The 16,867-nt window shown below is 44.1% G+C and overlaps 1 protein-coding gene across 2 annotated transcripts in view; it reads left to right on the forward strand.

Annotated features, from left to right (window-relative positions):
- The window catches only part of KANK2 (KN motif and ankyrin repeat domains 2), a 163,580-nt gene that overhangs the window by 121,675 nt on the left and 25,038 nt on the right, over positions 1–16,867 (forward strand). The window contains exons 3-8 of one of the 2 annotated variants that reach the window (XM_089661885.1): positions 5,322–5,407; positions 7,124–7,373; positions 7,730–8,886; positions 11,166–11,267; positions 14,496–14,577; positions 14,658–14,897. In XM_089661885.1, coding sequence (XP_089518011.1) covers positions 5,368–5,407; positions 7,124–7,373; positions 7,730–8,886; positions 11,166–11,267; positions 14,496–14,577; positions 14,658–14,897 — 1,871 coding nt within the window. In that variant the 5' untranslated portion in view covers positions 5,322–5,367. The remainder of the gene's footprint in view (positions 1–5,321; positions 5,408–7,123; positions 7,374–7,729; positions 8,887–11,165; positions 11,268–14,495; positions 14,578–14,657; positions 14,898–16,867) is intronic. The other variant, XM_089661886.1, reaches the window with a different exon arrangement.

A 16,867-nucleotide genomic window follows, 5' to 3' on the forward strand; every position in this document is an offset into this window, starting at 1 on the left:
CATGCACACTAGCTTAAAAAATGCCAGTCCTCTTCGCAGAAAAAAATACTAATTTTGAGCAATTTTTGTACTAGTATTTAGGAGTGCCAGAAAAACACTCTCAAAAATGCAAAACAGAAAGAGTTTTTTTCGGCATCTAAATGCTGACCTTGAAAATGCCTCTAAAATACCTAATGTGAATGGACACATAGGATCACATTAGTTGCTCCTACAGGCAAAATACTAAACTCGTCTAGGAGCTACGTTTTTTTAAGCCAGTGTGCATGGAGCCTCAGGGATAGGAGAAGGACTGAGGAGACAGAAGGACAGCAAAGGAGGCAGGAAAGAGAGAGGAAAAGGTATGAGTATAGAAAGAAAAGGGTGCAGACAGAAGAGATAAAGAGGGACGAATACAGACAAAGAAGAGGAGTACTGATAGAGGAAGGCAGGTTTGGAGATGGAGGAAGGCAGGAATATGAAGAGAGAGAGAGAGAGAGAGGCAGGAGTACAAGAAGGGATAGGGGGCGGCAATGGAGTAAAGAAAAGTAAGCAGCAAATAGAAAGATACAGGAGTGGAGGGAGAGGAAGGCAGGAGTAGAAGGAGGGGAACACAGAAGTAGAAAGAGAGGAAGACAGGAGTGGAGAGAGAGGAAGGCAGGAGTAGAAGGAGAGGAAGGCAGGAGTAGAAGGAGAGGAAGGCAGGAGTGGAGAGAGAGGAAGGCAGGAGTAGAAGGAGGGGAACACAGAAGTAGAAGGAGAGGAAGGCAAGAGGAGAGAGAGAGGAAGGCAGGAGTAGGAAGGGGGGAACACAGGAGTAGAAGGAGAGGAAGGCTGGAGTAGGAGGGGGGGGGGGCACAGGAGTAGAAGGAGAGGAAGGCAGGAGTAGGAGGGGGGGGACACGGGAGTAGAAGGAGAGGAAGGCAGAAGTGGAGAGAGAGGAAGGCAGGAGTAGAAGGAGGGGAACACAGGAGTAGGAGGAGAGGAAGGCAGGAGTAGAAGGGGGGGGAACACAGGAGTAGAAGAAGGGGAGGCAGGACTGGAGAGAGAGGAAGTCAGGAGTAGAAGGAGGGGAACACAGGAGTAGAAGGAGGGGAACACAGAAGTAGAAAGAGAGGAAGGCAGGAGTGGAGAGAGAGGAAGGCAGGAGTAGAAGGAGAGGAAGGCAGGAGTGGAGAGAGAGGAAGGCATGAGTACAGAGAGAGGAAGGCAGGAGTAGAAGGAAGGGAACACAGAAGTAGAAGGAGAGGAAGGCAGGAGTAGGAGGAGAGGAAGGCAGGAGGGGAGAGAGAGGAAGGCAGGAGGGGAGAGAGAGGAAGGCAGGAGGGGAGAGAGAGGAAGGCATGAGTACAGAGAGAGGAAGGCAGGAGTAGAAGGAAGGGAACACAGAAGTAGAAGGAGAGGAAGGCAGGAGTAGGAGGAGAGGAAGGCAGGAGGGGAGAGAGAGGAAGGCAGGAGGGGAGAGAGAGGAAGGCAGGAGCAGAGAGAGAGGAAGGCAGGAGTAGAAGGAGGGGAACACAGAAGTAAAAGGAGAGGAAGGCAAGAGGAGAGAGAGGAGGGCAGGAGTAGGAGGGGGGAACACAGGAGTAGAAGGAGAGGAAGGCAGGAGTAGGAGGGGGGGGCAGGAGTAGAAGGAGGGGAACACAGGAGTAGGAGGAGAGGAAGGCAGGAGTAGAAGGGGGGGGGGGGGAACACAGGAGTAGAAGAAGAGGAAGGCAGGACTGGAGAGAGAGGAAGGCAGGAGTAGAAGGAGGGGAACACAGGAGTAGAAGGAGAGGAAGGCAGGAGTAGAGAGAGAGGAAGGCAGGTGTAGAAGGAGGGGAACACAGGAGTAGAAGGAGAGGAAGGCAGGAGTGGAGAGAGAGGAAGGCAGGAGTAGAGAGAGAGGAAGGCAGGAGTAGAGAGAGAGGAAGGCAGGAGTAGAGAGAGAGGAAGGCAGGAGTAGAAGGAGAGGAAGGCAGGAGTAGAAGGAGAGGAAGGCAGGAGTGGAGAGAGAGGAAGGCAGGAGTAGAAGGAGGGGAACACAGAAGTAGAAGGAGAGGAAGGCAAGAGGAGAGAGAGAGGAAGGCAGGAGTAGGAAGGGGGGAACACAGGAGTAGAAGGAGAGGAAGGCTGGAGTAGGAGGGGGGGGGGGGCACAGGAGTAGAAGGAGAGGAAGGCAGGAGTAGGAGGGGGGGGACACGGGAGTAGAAGGAGAGGAAGGCAGAAGTGGAGAGAGAGGAAGGCAGGAGTAGAAGGAGGGGAACACAGGAGTAGGAGGAGAGGAAGGCAGGAGTAGAAGGGGGGGGAACACAGGAGTAGAAGAAGGGGAGGCAGGACTGGAGAGAGAGGAAGTCAGGAGTAGAAGGAGGGGAACACAGGAGTAGAAGGAGGGGAACACAGAAGTAGAAAGAGAGGAAGGCAGGAGTGGAGAGAGAGGAAGGCAGGAGTAGAAGGAGAGGAAGGCAGGAGTGGAGAGAGAGGAAGGCATGAGTACAGAGAGAGGAAGGCAGGAGTAGAAGGAAGGGAACACAGAAGTAGAAGGAGAGGAAGGCAGGAGTAGGAGGAGAGGAAGGCAGGAGGGGAGAGAGAGGAAGGCAGGAGGGGAGAGAGAGGAAGGCAGGAGGGGAGAGAGAGGAAGGCATGAGTACAGAGAGAGGAAGGCAGGAGTAGAAGGAAGGGAACACAGAAGTAGAAGGAGAGGAAGGCAGGAGTAGGAGGAGAGGAAGGCAGGAGGGGAGAGAGAGGAAGGCAGGAGGGGAGAGAGAGGAAGGCAGGAGCAGAGAGAGAGGAAGGCAGGAGTAGAAGGAGGGAACACAGAAGTAAAAGGAGAGGAAGGCAAGAGGAGAGAGAGGAGGGCAGGAGTAGGAGGGGGGAACACAGGAGTAGAAGGAGAGGAAGGCAGGAGTAGGAGGGGGGGGCAGGAGTAGAAGGAGGGGAACACAGGAGTAGGAGGAGAGGAAGGCAGGAGTAGAAGGGGGGGGGGGGGAACACAGGAGTAGAAGAAGAGGAAGGCAGGACTGGAGAGAGAGGAAGGCAGGAGTAGAAGGAGGGGAACACAGGAGTAGAAGGAGAGGAAGGCAGGAGTAGAGAGAGAGGAAGGCAGGTGTAGAAGGAGGGGAACACAGGAGTAGAAGGAGAGGAAGGCAGGAGTGGAGAGAGAGGAAGGCAGGAGTAGAGAGAGAGGAAGGCAGGAGTAGAGAGAGAGGAAGGCAGGAGTAGAGAGAGAGGAAGGCAGGAGTAGAGAGAGAGAAAGGCAGGAGTGGAGAGAGAGGAAGGCAGGAGTAGAAGGAGGGGAACACAGGAGTAGAAGGAGAGGAAGGCAGGAGTGGAGAGAGAGGAAGGCAGGAGTGGAGAGAGAGGAAGGCAGGAGTAGAGAGAGAGGAAGGCAGGAGTAGAGAGAGAGAAAGGCAGGAGTGGAGAGAGAGGAAGGCAGGAGTAGAGAGAGAGAAAGGCAGGAGTGGAGAGAGAGGAAGGCAGGAGTAGAAGGAGGGGAACACAGGAGTAGAAGGAGAGGAAGGCAGGAGTAGAGAGAGAGGAAGGCAGGAGTAGGAGGAGGGGAACACAGGAGTAGAAGAAGAGGAAGGCAGGAGTAGAGAGAGAGGAAGGCAGGAGTAGGAGGAGGGGAACACATGAGTAGAAGTAGAGGAAGGCAGGAGTAGAGAGAGAGGAAGGCAGGAGTAGGAGGAGGGGAACACAGGAGTAGGAGAAGAGGAAGGCAGGGGTAGAGAGAGGAGGTAAGGAGTAGAGAGGAAGAGAAGTAGCAATAGTGGAAAGGGTGGCAGAAGGAGAGGAAAGCAAGAGTAGAAAGGAAAGCAGAAGCAGATAAAAAAAATGGAAGTAGAAAGAGAGGAAAGCAGTAGTAAAGGGAAAAAGGGAGGTAGACATAGAGGGAGAGGAAAGCAGGAGTAGAGAGAAAAAGGGAGGCAAACGTAGAAAGAGAGGAGGGCAGGAGTAGAGAGGAAGGGATGTAGCAATAATGGAAAGAAAGACAGGGAAAATGAGGGAAGCAGGAGGAGAGGAACACAGTAGTAGATAAAGGGGGGCAGAAGAAGAAGGAGTGGAAAGCAGGAGTAGACAGAAAGTGATATGCAGAAGTAGAGGAAGAGGAAGGCAGAAGTAGAGAGGTAGCAACGTAGGAGAGGAAAGCAGAAGTAAGGAAAACAAGGGTGACAGAAGTTGGAGAGGAAGGCAGGAGTGGGGGAAAAAGGTAGGAGAGGATAGCATGAGTAGAGAGAAAGAGAGATGCAGAAGTAGAGGGAGAGGAAGGCAGGAGTAGTGCGAAAGAGAGGGGTAGCAGTAGAATCAGAGGGAGAAGAAGGCAGGAGTAGAGGGAAGCAATAGCAAGAAAAGAGTGAAAGATAGTTATTAGAGGTAAAAGATCTTCAAGCTTGGAGTGAATACAGAAATTTGGATGATAAAAAAGCAGCAGGAGAGATGGTGAAAAAGAAAAGTTTACATACAGTAGTAAAAAAAGAGGGGATTATTAAAAATATAGTATTGGAACCAAAGAAGAAAAAAATGAGCGCCATAATATTTTCTCATAATTGGGTTCCTTAATGCTCTACTCCAGGACACTTTAAAATGATCCTTTGCAGTGGGACTATGCCCATACTACAAGGATTAACTGTTCGTTTAGTCTAGGGGAAAGGCGGTACCCTGATACATACATTGTCCTTCTCCGGCAAATGGCGCTCCCCCACATTCTGGCAAGGGATTGTCCCTCAGCGTCATCATACCCATTGCAGGGCTATGGACCCCACATTGGTCATGATGATGTCAGGACCTTAGACCACTAAAGCATAGTAGAGAAGGTGCTGCGGGGACCGGTCTAGCAGTGCTGAAGATTGGGTAAGTACATTTTTTGCTCTGTGTTCCTTAGACCTAAACGAAAAATGAATCCAGGCACTGCAGGTGCAACCCAACTGCAAGATATGATTTTAACGTTTGCTGGAGTTGGACTTGAAATATAAAATTAGGATGGTTATTGAAATCATGTTTTTGTATTTATTTACAGGAATATTGTAGACATGTTGCTGTGGATGACATGTAGATGATTGCCAACAATTTTGCAGCTACCTTTTACTTTCTTGGTTGTATCTATAATATATTGTTGCCGCCCATCCGCGGGCTTGAATGTGATCATTTTATAATATCTGCTTGGGGATCCTTATTTCAGTGCATGCTTAATTTTGTAAATTACAAATTTTGTGTATGTCTCAACCAGAATATTACTTTTCTATCGTAGTATGCAATGTATGCAGTTTTCTGTTTTTTATACTGCAAAACATTTGATAACAAATGTTCATTATAAAAAAATTATTACCATAAAAAAAATGTCTATTATATTCTTTCCTTCTTTTCAGACACGGGGATACAGTAAACTATTCCTTGTTTGTATTTGGCCAAGACATGATGGCGCAGGTCCTTCATATGGAGTCACATTTTCCAGGTACAGTAAGAGACGGTAGTAAGCATTATGGAGAGGCAGTAGATGATGCTGGCAATGGTATACTGTCCCTATACTGTACATTGTAAAGAGGTTTACAATGTGCTTAGAATTGTCATTATACAGAATAGCTGCAATACATGACCCCTTTTATTTGAATTTTTGTGGAGCTTTCTTGGCTGTAAGTACCTGTAATAAATAAAAACAGTGCTAGTGGCTATAGCCACTGGAAGTGATCACATGACAAAAAAAAAATTGGCTCTGAGGAAGAGCACAAGTCCTCGAAACACGTCAGCCTGTTGAAGGTCCAGAGTTCCCATTACAGACAGCCACGTAGTGCGGATTGGACAGAGCTGTTCTTTCACGATGTGCCTTTGACTGTATTGTCATTTTGTGAGTACAATACCTACTTTTTTTATTTAATAAGTAAATTTTTTTAAGGTAATACACTAGGCTGTTTCTTTTTCTACACATGAAAAAAAAAACCTGACAGGTTGGCTGTACCCAAGTAAATTGATGGATCCACTTGGGTACAACCAGTCTACCCATAAATGGATCAAAATGGCTGATCATTGCTCAACCAGCTGAGATTCGATCCATCTATGCTGGCTTAACTCCTGGATTACAGAAGAATTCTGTCATGGCAGATTAAGGTACTCGTACTAACTGTACCTATAACTACCTTTTAAAGAATAACTTTCAAACAGCCTAAGCCTAACTATTTCCCCATGGTATCTATACTGTACTTGCCTCAGATCAGCAGGCAGTCAATACTCCATAGTGAACTGCTGACTGCTGGAAACAAGCAAAATATGAGGATTCTCAACTCGGCATAGTAGAAAATTGAAGACCTAGTATAGATATGATAGAATAATATAACCAATGAACGTTATATACAAAGCTGATCATTTTGCTGGCTGGGTATATAAACGTGTATACAAATTGGAGGTGCTCTTAAAGTCCAATAGTTTTTAATCAACTAAGCACATTCCAGCTGCTTCAAAACAAAAGGTGTTCAATGTCTTACAGTTTACTTTCTAATGCAGCCACAGCCTGAGAAGAAAAGCATATCCCCTGCCAGCAGCTGCAGAGTGGGACCCTTGTTCTCTCTGGGCAAGCAGTGGTCTCATTGCAGAGGTCCAACACCCCCCCTAATGAGTCAAACCAATAGCTCTGCAATCAGTAAGGCTTTTGCACCCCACTGATTAGACAGCTCTGGTTCTGGTGTCATGTTGGACATTTGCAAAGAGATCATTGCTTCCTCAGAGAGAGGAAGGGACCTACTGTGCAGCATGCTGGCAGGGGACAGGCTTTTCTACTCCAGATGTTGTTGGTGTTTAAAGGAAACAAACTGTAAGTCTTTGTACACCTTTTAATTTGATGCACCTGGAATGTATTTAGATCATTGGGCTTTATAGCAATCTTTTATACCTACCCAGAGTTTAGCTTTAATAGATCTTGATATTGTTGATAAAAAAAAATTAAAAAAAAATGCATCTTGCATGGGCCCAGTCAAATAATCGTAAGATATCTAGAGAAAATAGGAGACAACTGGAAGAAATTTGGTTCTTTTCATGTTTACCAACAAAGGCCACCTTATTTTCAAAGATTGTAGTTATTTTCTACTGTAATGCCCAGCCTACTAACGGTTTTCTTTTTCTGGCACTGACGATGTCGATGAGACAGAAATTATATTTTCCTTGCTATTTGTCTGTCCAGGTAAATCCATCCCTCCTTCTTTATCTGCTATAAAAGATCCTGGTGCACCATATTCTGTGGAGACGCCTTATGGTTACCGACTGGATTTGGACTTCCTGAAATACGTTGATGATATAGAAAAAGGACATACCATCAAACGAGTGCCTGTCAGCCGCAGGCCTAGATTTGGATCATTACCCCGAGGCCCTGGATACACTGGATCTTGGTGGACATCTACAGAGTCCCTCTGCTCCAATGCCAGCAATGATAGGTAATGATTGAACGAGGACATTAAAGTAAAATTGTCAATGTACTCAAACCCTGGATCTGCAACTACTACAGATCCACCAAATGTACAAAATATCTTCCATTTATTATAATATGGCAAAAGCCATTATAGTATAGCTATATAGAGCCATTAAATTAGTTAGTAACTATACACACCAATTATCAAATCATGGAACAATATTTATATGGATATATTTGCGACAAATACATTTAGAATGGAAAAACAGAAAAGAGATGATCATTTTTTGTTTTGGTTCCTCTTGTTTGGTCCCTACTGCCCTATGCCTTTATCCATGAGTGATATATCCAGAAAGTCTCATTTACTTTCTTTTATTTCAGTCGCCATTCATCTTATTCCTATTGTGGAAGAGGCTTTTACCCAACATACGAGGTCAGGAGTGGCTCTCAAGTCTCAAACAGCTTCAATCCCAGGGTGGAGAGAACACTGCTGGATGCCAGCAAGAAGCTGGAGGCTGGACAGTCTCGCCCACTTAGCCTGGGATGCAGGTCCACCACCTCTGTCTCTACACCATCCCTCTCTCGCCTTCCATCCTCATCCTCATGTCAACAACTCTCTTCCTTCACTCCGCTAAGTTCTGGGATGTCCACTCCAGTATCTCCGACCCCAGTCCATCTTCAGCATGTAAGGGAACAGATGGCTGTGGCACTGAAGAGGTTACGCCAACTGGAAGAGCAAGTGAAAATGATACCTGTTCTTCAGGTAAAGATTTCGGTGCTCCAAGAGGAAAAACGTCAACTTAGCGTCCAGCTTAAGAGCCAAAAATATCTAGGACACCCTGGGGTCAACACAAAAAGCAAAACTAGAGGAGAGCTTTACATAGAGATTCCAGAAGAAGAGATTAAAGATGGTAGAGTAGGAGGAAAACATGCATTTGACGGAATGGAAGTAAAAGAAATGGAAGACGCCAAAGAAGATGTCAAGAAAGGAAGTTTGCTGTCTATTGAAAAACCCGCTAAAAAGTTATGCAATGTTGGTGTTTGGGTGAGGGAAGTGGACTTCCTTCCTGTTCCAGGCAAACAGCCAGAGGCAGATAAACAGAGGTTTCTGGTTCAGGCACTCTCAGCCAAAATAGCGGTACTGGAGAGACAGCTTGCCCGGGCCTTAACTGAGGTTCAGAATGCTAACCGAAAACTAGAGGAAGCTGAGAAAATGGCAAGAGGAGAAGATACATTGAAGAAGGAAAAGAAGGAGGAACTAAGGGCGGATGCAGTGAAGGTTGCTAGGGTGGAAAGAGGTAGTGAAGTGGTCTCCAGCACTGAAGTAGGGCCTGCAGTTCAGCCACAGAGGGCACGGAACTTGGAAGCTAGAGGTGGAGGAATAATTAAAGTAAGAGAAGGAGATGCAGATAAAGTCTTCAAAAGTAGAGAAGTTATGGAGAAACCACTCCTTACATCATCTGGGCCTGCTGTCCATGTACATTTGGTCAAGAAAATCAGCATTACCGGACAAAGCACCAAGGACATAGAAAGCAAAGGTAACACATGAAACAACACAATTCCTGTTATGTGAAAACACTAGTAATGGCCATCTCTGCCAAAAACTGACCAGGTTCAAATACATACATGCTGTCTTCTTATATCTCTTGGGGACTCCACTGCCAAGAGATCCCCACCAGAAGTCCTATGTAAGACCAACCTCCAAGACTACTACTTGTTACTAAGCCAAATGATGGTGCAATGTTCCTTTGATTGCTTCTCCGAAACCTAAAATAACCAGTAAATACAGCTTTCAAAAGAATTTCACCTTTATTAAGACATGTTTTTAAACAATCTTCTCTGGGGAATCTTACCACTGGAAACTTGAAGAGATATTAGAAGTCGACCAGTGTTTCAACCAGGGGAGGAATGACCATTTGGAAACTCGGGCATTGCCCGAGGGCCCGGGGTCAATAGGGGGCCCCATTGGATGCCCCTGGTACCTTTTTTATAGGCTTTTTTGAGTTTGGGCAAGGACACAGGGGCCCCATGATCCCCTATTGCCCGGGGGTCCCCATGATTTGTCAGTCCGCCCCTGGTTTCAACCCACTATTTCTCTCTTTCTGAACTACAATGAGCAGTCTATTGCTTTTTATTTTTATACTACTGTGTACTACTACTGATCTGTTTTCTACTACAGTGTGTTAATACTTGCGTATGTGTTGTACTACTATGTGCTTCCACTGCTTTTTGTGTTGTACAATTCTGTGCCAGTACAGTCTTCTGTGTTGTGCTACTGTGTGCCACTACTGCTCCCTGTGTTGTACTATGTGCTATCTATTGCTGTCTGCCCTTATACTACTGTGTATTAACACTGCTCTCTGTTTTTACAATTATGTGCCTCTACAGTTTTCTAATGTGTGATACTGCTGCTCTCTGTGTTGTACTACTATGTGCTACTACTGCTCTGTGTTATTCTACTATGTGCTACTGCTGGTCTCTGTGTTGTACTACTGTGTGCTGTTACTAGTCTCTGTGTTGTACTACTATGTATTACCACTGTTGTCTGTGTTGTACTACTATGTGCTACTACAGCTCTTGTTGTTGTACTACTACTGCTGTCTGCATTGTACAACTACAGTACTGCTCTCTGGGTTGTACTGATATGCACTACTACTGCTCTCTATTTTCTACTACTATGTACTACTACTGCTCTCTATTTTCTACTACTATGTACTACTACTGCTCTCTATTTTCTACTACTATGTACTACTACTGCTCTCTATTTTCTACTACTATGTACTACTACTGCTCTCTATTTTCTACTACTATGTACTACTACTGCTCTCTATTTTATACTACTATGTACTACTGCTGCTCTCTATTTTCTACTACTATGTACTACTACTGCTCTCTATTTTCTACTACTATGTACTACTACTGCTCTCTATTTTATACTACTATGTACTACTACTGCTCTCTATTTTATACTACTATGTACTACTACTAGTCTCTATTTTCTACTACTATGTACTACTACTGCTCTCTATTTTCTACTACTATGTACTACTACTGCTCTCTATTTTCTACTACTATGTACTACTGCTGCTCTCTATTTTCTACTACTATATACTACTGCTGCTCTCTATTTTCTACTACTATGCACTACTACTGCTCTCTATTTTCTACTACTATGTACTACTACTGCTCTCTATTTTCAACTACTATGCACTACTACTGCTCTCTATTTTCAACTACTATGCACTACTACTGCTCTCTATTTTCTACTACTGCTCTCTATTTTCTACTACTATGTACTACTACTGCTCTCTATTTTCTACTACTATGTACTACTACTGCTCTCTATTTTCAACTACTATGCACTACTACTGCTCTCTATTTTCTACTACTATGTACTACTACTGCTCTCTATTTTCTACTACTATGTACTACTACTGCTCTCTATTTTCTACTACTATGTACTACTACTGCTCTCTATTTTCAACTACTATGCACTACTACTGCTCTCTATTTTCTAATACTATGTACTACTACTGCTATCTATTTTCTACTACTATGTACTATCTATTGGTCTCTGTTTAATACTACTATTATTATTGCCCTCTGTGTTGTACTACTATGTGCTACTACTGTTCTAATGACTTTAGCCACTAGGTTACAACTCCCTATCATTCATAACAACAACAAAAGTTGTGTGGGGAAAGGAGTCTAGTGTAAAGTATACTGTGTGTATCTACACCGTTTTTGCTACAAGAAGAATGGAAGCATTTAAGCTGCTACAGTAGATTAATAATAATGGTTTATTTTTTATCTCCAGGGGTAGATATCAACAGCAAAACCGATGAGCAGCCTCAAAACATTCCAAAGGAAGAAACCAACATAGAGCACGGCAGTGCCAGGAGAGAAGAAGACGACATGGGTAAGAGAACTGCATGCTAAGGGACCTCAGTCAAACTGTGACTCAAGAGAAGGCATGTATCACCAGCACACCATGAATCTTCAAGAGAACATCAAAGCGTTTGTGGAAGTGATTACACCACCGCGGTAAAGGTGCAACATTCCGGGCCCACACAGGACAACTATGTCAGACATGTGATGCCATCATATCCTGATGAAGGGGTCCTGTATGGGCCCAAAACATTGCACCTTTACCGATGATGTGATCCCTTCTATACGCTTTGACTTGAAGAACCGTGGTGTGCTGGCGATATATGCGATGACTGATATGATTTTACCATTCTCCAGCTGTTAGTTGCTGTGGCACCTGCTTACTTCTTTCCAGGAATGTGTTCCATTGGAATACTCTACGCCAGTGTTTCTCAACTTTTTTTCGGTCAAGGCACCCTTTAAAATTATAGACAATCCCGAGGCACCCTTTAAAATTATAGACAATCCCGAGGCACCCTTTAAAATTATAGACAGTCCCGAGGCACCCTTTAAAATGATGGACAGTCTTGAGGCACCCCATTCTAAAATGGGGTGCTTCTAGTCTGTCCAAATTTTAAAAGGGCACCCCATACTAAAATGTGAAAAACTATTCTAATAGTTTTATATAATGCAGCAACATCCACTCATGTAGGACACACAACATCAGAGGGGATTTATTCTTCCAAAGCAAATACACTTTTCCACACTGGTACTGACTAGTATTCCATTGTTTCTCTTCTCTTTCAGTTTTTCTCCATCACTGAGCTAATGTGACCCCAGCACTGATGGAGAGGGGCGGGGGAGGGTTAAACTAGGATGCTGTGCAGGCAGATGACATCCTCCTTATCAACTGATGATGTCATTGGTTGTCAGGATACCGGTGGCTAGAAGGTGGTAATGGTGCACAATGAAAACCTGTGGCTTTGTGTAACTAAAAGGCAGGCTTGTTCCAACCACTGGCTTGTATACAAGTTTTGGGCAATTTTTAGACATTTTGCCAAGGCACCCCTGAAGAAACCTCAAGGCACCCCAGGGTACCTGGGCACCCTGGTTGAGAAAGAATGCTCTACACCAGGGGTGTCAAACTGGTGGCCCTCCAGCCAAACTACAAGTCCCATCATGCCTCTACCTTTGGGAGTCATGCTTGTAACTGTCAATCTTGCAATGCCTCATGGGACTTGTAGTTGTAGAGGGCCGCCAGTTTGACACCCGTGCTCTACACGGTCAACATTCAGGTCCCACCACCATGGACATAATACGTACATGGCGTTTGCTGTTCTGTTGCTTGGAATTTCCCACAGTTGCACTGCTTTCCACCCATAATCCGAAATACAACCATTCTAGTAGGGTAACGGCTTCTGCACCAGTTGGCTGTAGGGGTGACTGTGTCAAGGACATTAAATAGGCTGCGGGTCTGATAAACAAAAATGTTCTCCGTGATCCGTAGTGTTAAAGTCATGCTGTTGCCATGTAAATACAGGAAACAATAGATGAGTAAAAATAGGAAAGTACATGAATTTAACGTGACATTTTTAGGACCATCTACTGGAATGCCAGAGAGATTAAATAAAGTGTTGCTATTTTTAGACTAGTACTTTTGCTTTCTTGTCATTTAAAACATGGCTTGGTTTTCTCTCGGGTGTTTATCAGTGCAAATTACTTTTACCCCATGTATTGTACATACACTCACCCGCCACTTTATTAGGCACACCCGTTCAATTGCTTGGTAACACGAATTGCCAATCAGCCAATCACATGGCAGGAACTCAATGCATTTAGGCATCTAGACGTCTTGTAGCCCATTCCAGCCTTGTGCAGGTCTACAGTCTTGTCTTTGACAGCTCTTTGGTGTTGCCCATGATGGTGAGGAAGAATGAGATTCTGTGGACAGGTGTCTTCTATACACATAACGAGTTGTCGTTAGGAGCACCTTCTTAAATTGACGGGTCTAATCTGTATACCACATGAGCACATAGAGAGTCTATGGGAGCCAGAATCATTGTTGGTTGGTAGGGGATCAAATACTTATTTTACTCTCTGAACTGCAACTCAGTGTATACATTTGTATCGTGTGTTTTGTATTTGTATAATTTTTTTCTGGATGTTTGGTTGATATTCTGTCTCTATCATTTAAAATACACCTATGATAAAATGTATAGACACTTCATTTCTTTGTAAGTGGGCAAACTTACAAAATCTGCAGGGGATCACATAATTATTTTCCCCACTGTATATGCAGTAAAGTGTGCTTGTTATACTCACTGTGAAACCTAAGGGGTTAATCCTCTGCACTGTGTAAAAAGGATGTTTGATCCTGTCTTCTCTGATCCTCCCCTTCTTCCACAGTCCCCAATCCATCTGCTGATAGTACAGAGCTATAGGAGGCACTCTGCACATGCTCAGTTTGATGTGCATTGCTAGAGAGGTTTTTTTTTTGTTGGGAGGATGCTCGTGAGCCAATCAGTGCTGTCCAGACAAACGGTCAGGGGTCATGCAGCCTCATAGGACAGTCAAAGGAGAATGAACACCCTCCTACAAGCTTTAACCAGTACTTGGCCGGACATTTATTTTATTTTATTTCAGGTACTTATATAGTGCTGTCAATTTACACAGCACTTTACATATACGTTGTACATTCACATCAGTCCCTAACCCTCAAGGGGTGTACAATCTAAGGTCCCTAACTTACATTCATACATACACATACTAGGGCCAATTTAGACAGGAGCCAATTAACCAACCAGCATGTCTTTGGAGTGTGGGAGGAAACCGGAGTACCCGGAGGAAACCCATGCAGGCACGGGGAGAACATGCAAACTCCAGGCAGGAGGTGTTGTGGCTGGGATTTGAACCAACGACTCTAGTACTGCCAGGCGGAAGTGCTAACCATTGATAGAAGTCACAAGACTGCTGTATACTGCTGATGAGAAAAGGTATAATCTGTAGGGGATCAAATGATTATTTTCCTGTTGTGGGTTTAGTAACACTTTAAGCTGGGCTCGTATTATGTGAACACTGTGCAGTCCTGGAGGAATACCTTCTATAATAAATATCTACTTCCCCTAGTGGTCCTAAATGGTACTACAGTGTTTATCCTTTTTTGCTGCTTTTGAATTTTTTGCTTTTGTAGCGTTGGGCCATATGTAATCTACACAACCTCAACACGCGAGTACTTTGTGATTTTGGTATACTAATTTCTTGGTTTCTGATGCTTTTTCAGACCTGGTTGGGCAACCCAGTGATGGTCTGACACAGGATGAACAAGAAGCTAAGCCATCACAGTTTTCTGGAGTAAATGGAGAGTGAGTTTATCTTCAGTTAATGCATTTTTTTGGTGTTTCTATTTATACGCCTTACATCTGATACGACTGTCTACTAATAGCATGGCGGTCTTCTCTCTGCTGTGTAGAATGGATGCCGGCTCTTCGGAGGATTCTGGGACCATGGAGAACCCTTCAGACAGCGAGAGCACTGAGAGTGAATACCACGAGGCCAGCGAGGGCCTGGCAATCAGCCCGACGGATCTCAAACCTGGCAGTAGCAGCCAACCGAGAGAGGCAGAGCGACAGAAAACACCAGAGGCCCCTGATGTCAGCCCATCCCCCACCAGTCCGACCCCCAGGTAACACTCACCACCTACCTAGGACCCAAAACTGATAACTCATATATAAAGTGGGAATGGCTGGGTCATCAAGACAAAAAAAAAAAAAAAAAAAACATCCCCCTCCCCCCCCCCCCCATTATCTTAAATTGGAGCTAGACTCTCTTACCCACTTCCAGTCTGGACACTTTCACCCCCTTCCAGTCCAGCCAATTTTCAGGTTTCAGCGCTATCACACTTTGAATGACAATTGCACGGTCATGCAACACTGCACCCATATGAATTTTTAGCAATTTTTTGAGACAGATAAAACTTTATTTTGGTAGTATTTATTCACTGCTGGGATTTTTATTTTTTTTGCTATATAAATGAAAAAGTCCAAAAATTTTTTAAAAAAGTGTTTTTCTTATAAAATTTTGCAAATAAATATTTCATCATAAATCTGGGCCAAAATTTATTCAGCTATCTTTTTAGTAAAAAAAAATAACCCAAATTAGTTTATAACCAAAAATTATAATATTTCAAAAAATTTGTTTACATTTTTTTTTTTTTTTAATATTATTATTTATTTATTTAATTTTTTTAACATACTGTCACCCTAGCAGTGCAGTGTTACCATGGTGACACTTTACTACTTGTGGGGGGTGATGAAGATTTTTTTTTTTCACACTGATTGCTTTTACATAAAGGCTGTAAAAGCAATCATTTCTCCTTCTCTCTGGCTGCATTCTTGCAGCCATTGAGAAATACTGTGTGAGCTGTGATTGGTCACATGGTACAAGGCTGTTGTGAATAGCCTTGTACCATGTGACCTCTGTGATCATTCACAGATTTCACACGTAGTAAGCAATGATGTCAGGAAGTGACATCTTGCTTACTACTCTGCATGTGATCACTGATTGGCCAATCGGTGATCACATGATCGGGACCTCACACAGAGGTCCCGTACAACGATCGGTGTTCTGCTGTGTCCGGAGGACGCAGCGGGCACCGGATCGCGGTGCTGCGTGCTCCCAGGGAGCGTTTACAAGCAGGGAGTGGGGAAGACGTTTATAAACGGTCGCCCGCCCCTGCGCTGCTATTGTCCGGCCCATGTATATAAAAGTGGTTAACCAACAATAACTATTTTATTCCCTATGCTGTGAGCGTTTGTAAATACACTCACTGGTCACTTTATTGGGAGCCAATGGCTCCCGCTTGCTGTCTCAGCCAATGAGGGGGCAGAGACCTGGGACAGACGAGGCTCTCGTGCACATCACTGGATCTCGATGAGGCTCAGGTAAGTATTTAAGGGGCTGGGGGCACTGCTGCACACAGAAGGTTTTTTACCTTCACGCATAAAATACATGAAGGGAAAGAACCTTGATCCTTTACATCACTTTAAGCTGAAAAAGCCCCTCCTTCAGAAGAAAGAGAAAAAAAATGCCATGAAGACTGAAATGGGATGCATGACATCATGGGGTTTATTTACTAAAGCTGGAGAGTCCAAAATCAGACTCCCTTCTGCATAGAAACCAATCAGCTTCCAGGTTTCATTGCCAAAGCTTCATTGAACAAGCTGAGGTTAGAAGCTGATTGGTTTCTATGCGGAGTCTGATTTTGGACTCTCCAGCTTTAGTAAATAAACCCCCATGTGCCTAGGCCACAAACTAGGAAGCAACTAAAAACTTTTTTTTTAAAAAGTTTAAAACAAGTAAATATAATATACCTTCCTATCTACACTCACCAGCCACTTTATTAGGCACACCCGTTCAATTGCTTGGTAACACAAATTGCTAATCAGCCAATCACATGGCAGCAACTCAATGCATTTAGGCATCTAGACGTGGTGAAGACGACTTGCTGAAGTTCAAACCGAGCATCAGAATGGGGAAGAAAGGGGATTTAAGATCAAAAATATACCAAACATTTTGAACAAAACATTTTCTGTTTGTTTTAAAATTTTGCAAAATACCAAAAATATGGGAAAAACATTTTTTTTCTTTGTTTCT

This window comes from Staurois parvus, unplaced genomic scaffold (genome assembly GCF_062004578.1).
Source record: "Staurois parvus isolate SC_StPar_1 unplaced genomic scaffold, SC_StPar_1.0 ptg001400l, whole genome shotgun sequence".
NCBI classification, from domain to species: domain Eukaryota; kingdom Metazoa; phylum Chordata; class Amphibia; order Anura; family Ranidae; genus Staurois; species Staurois parvus.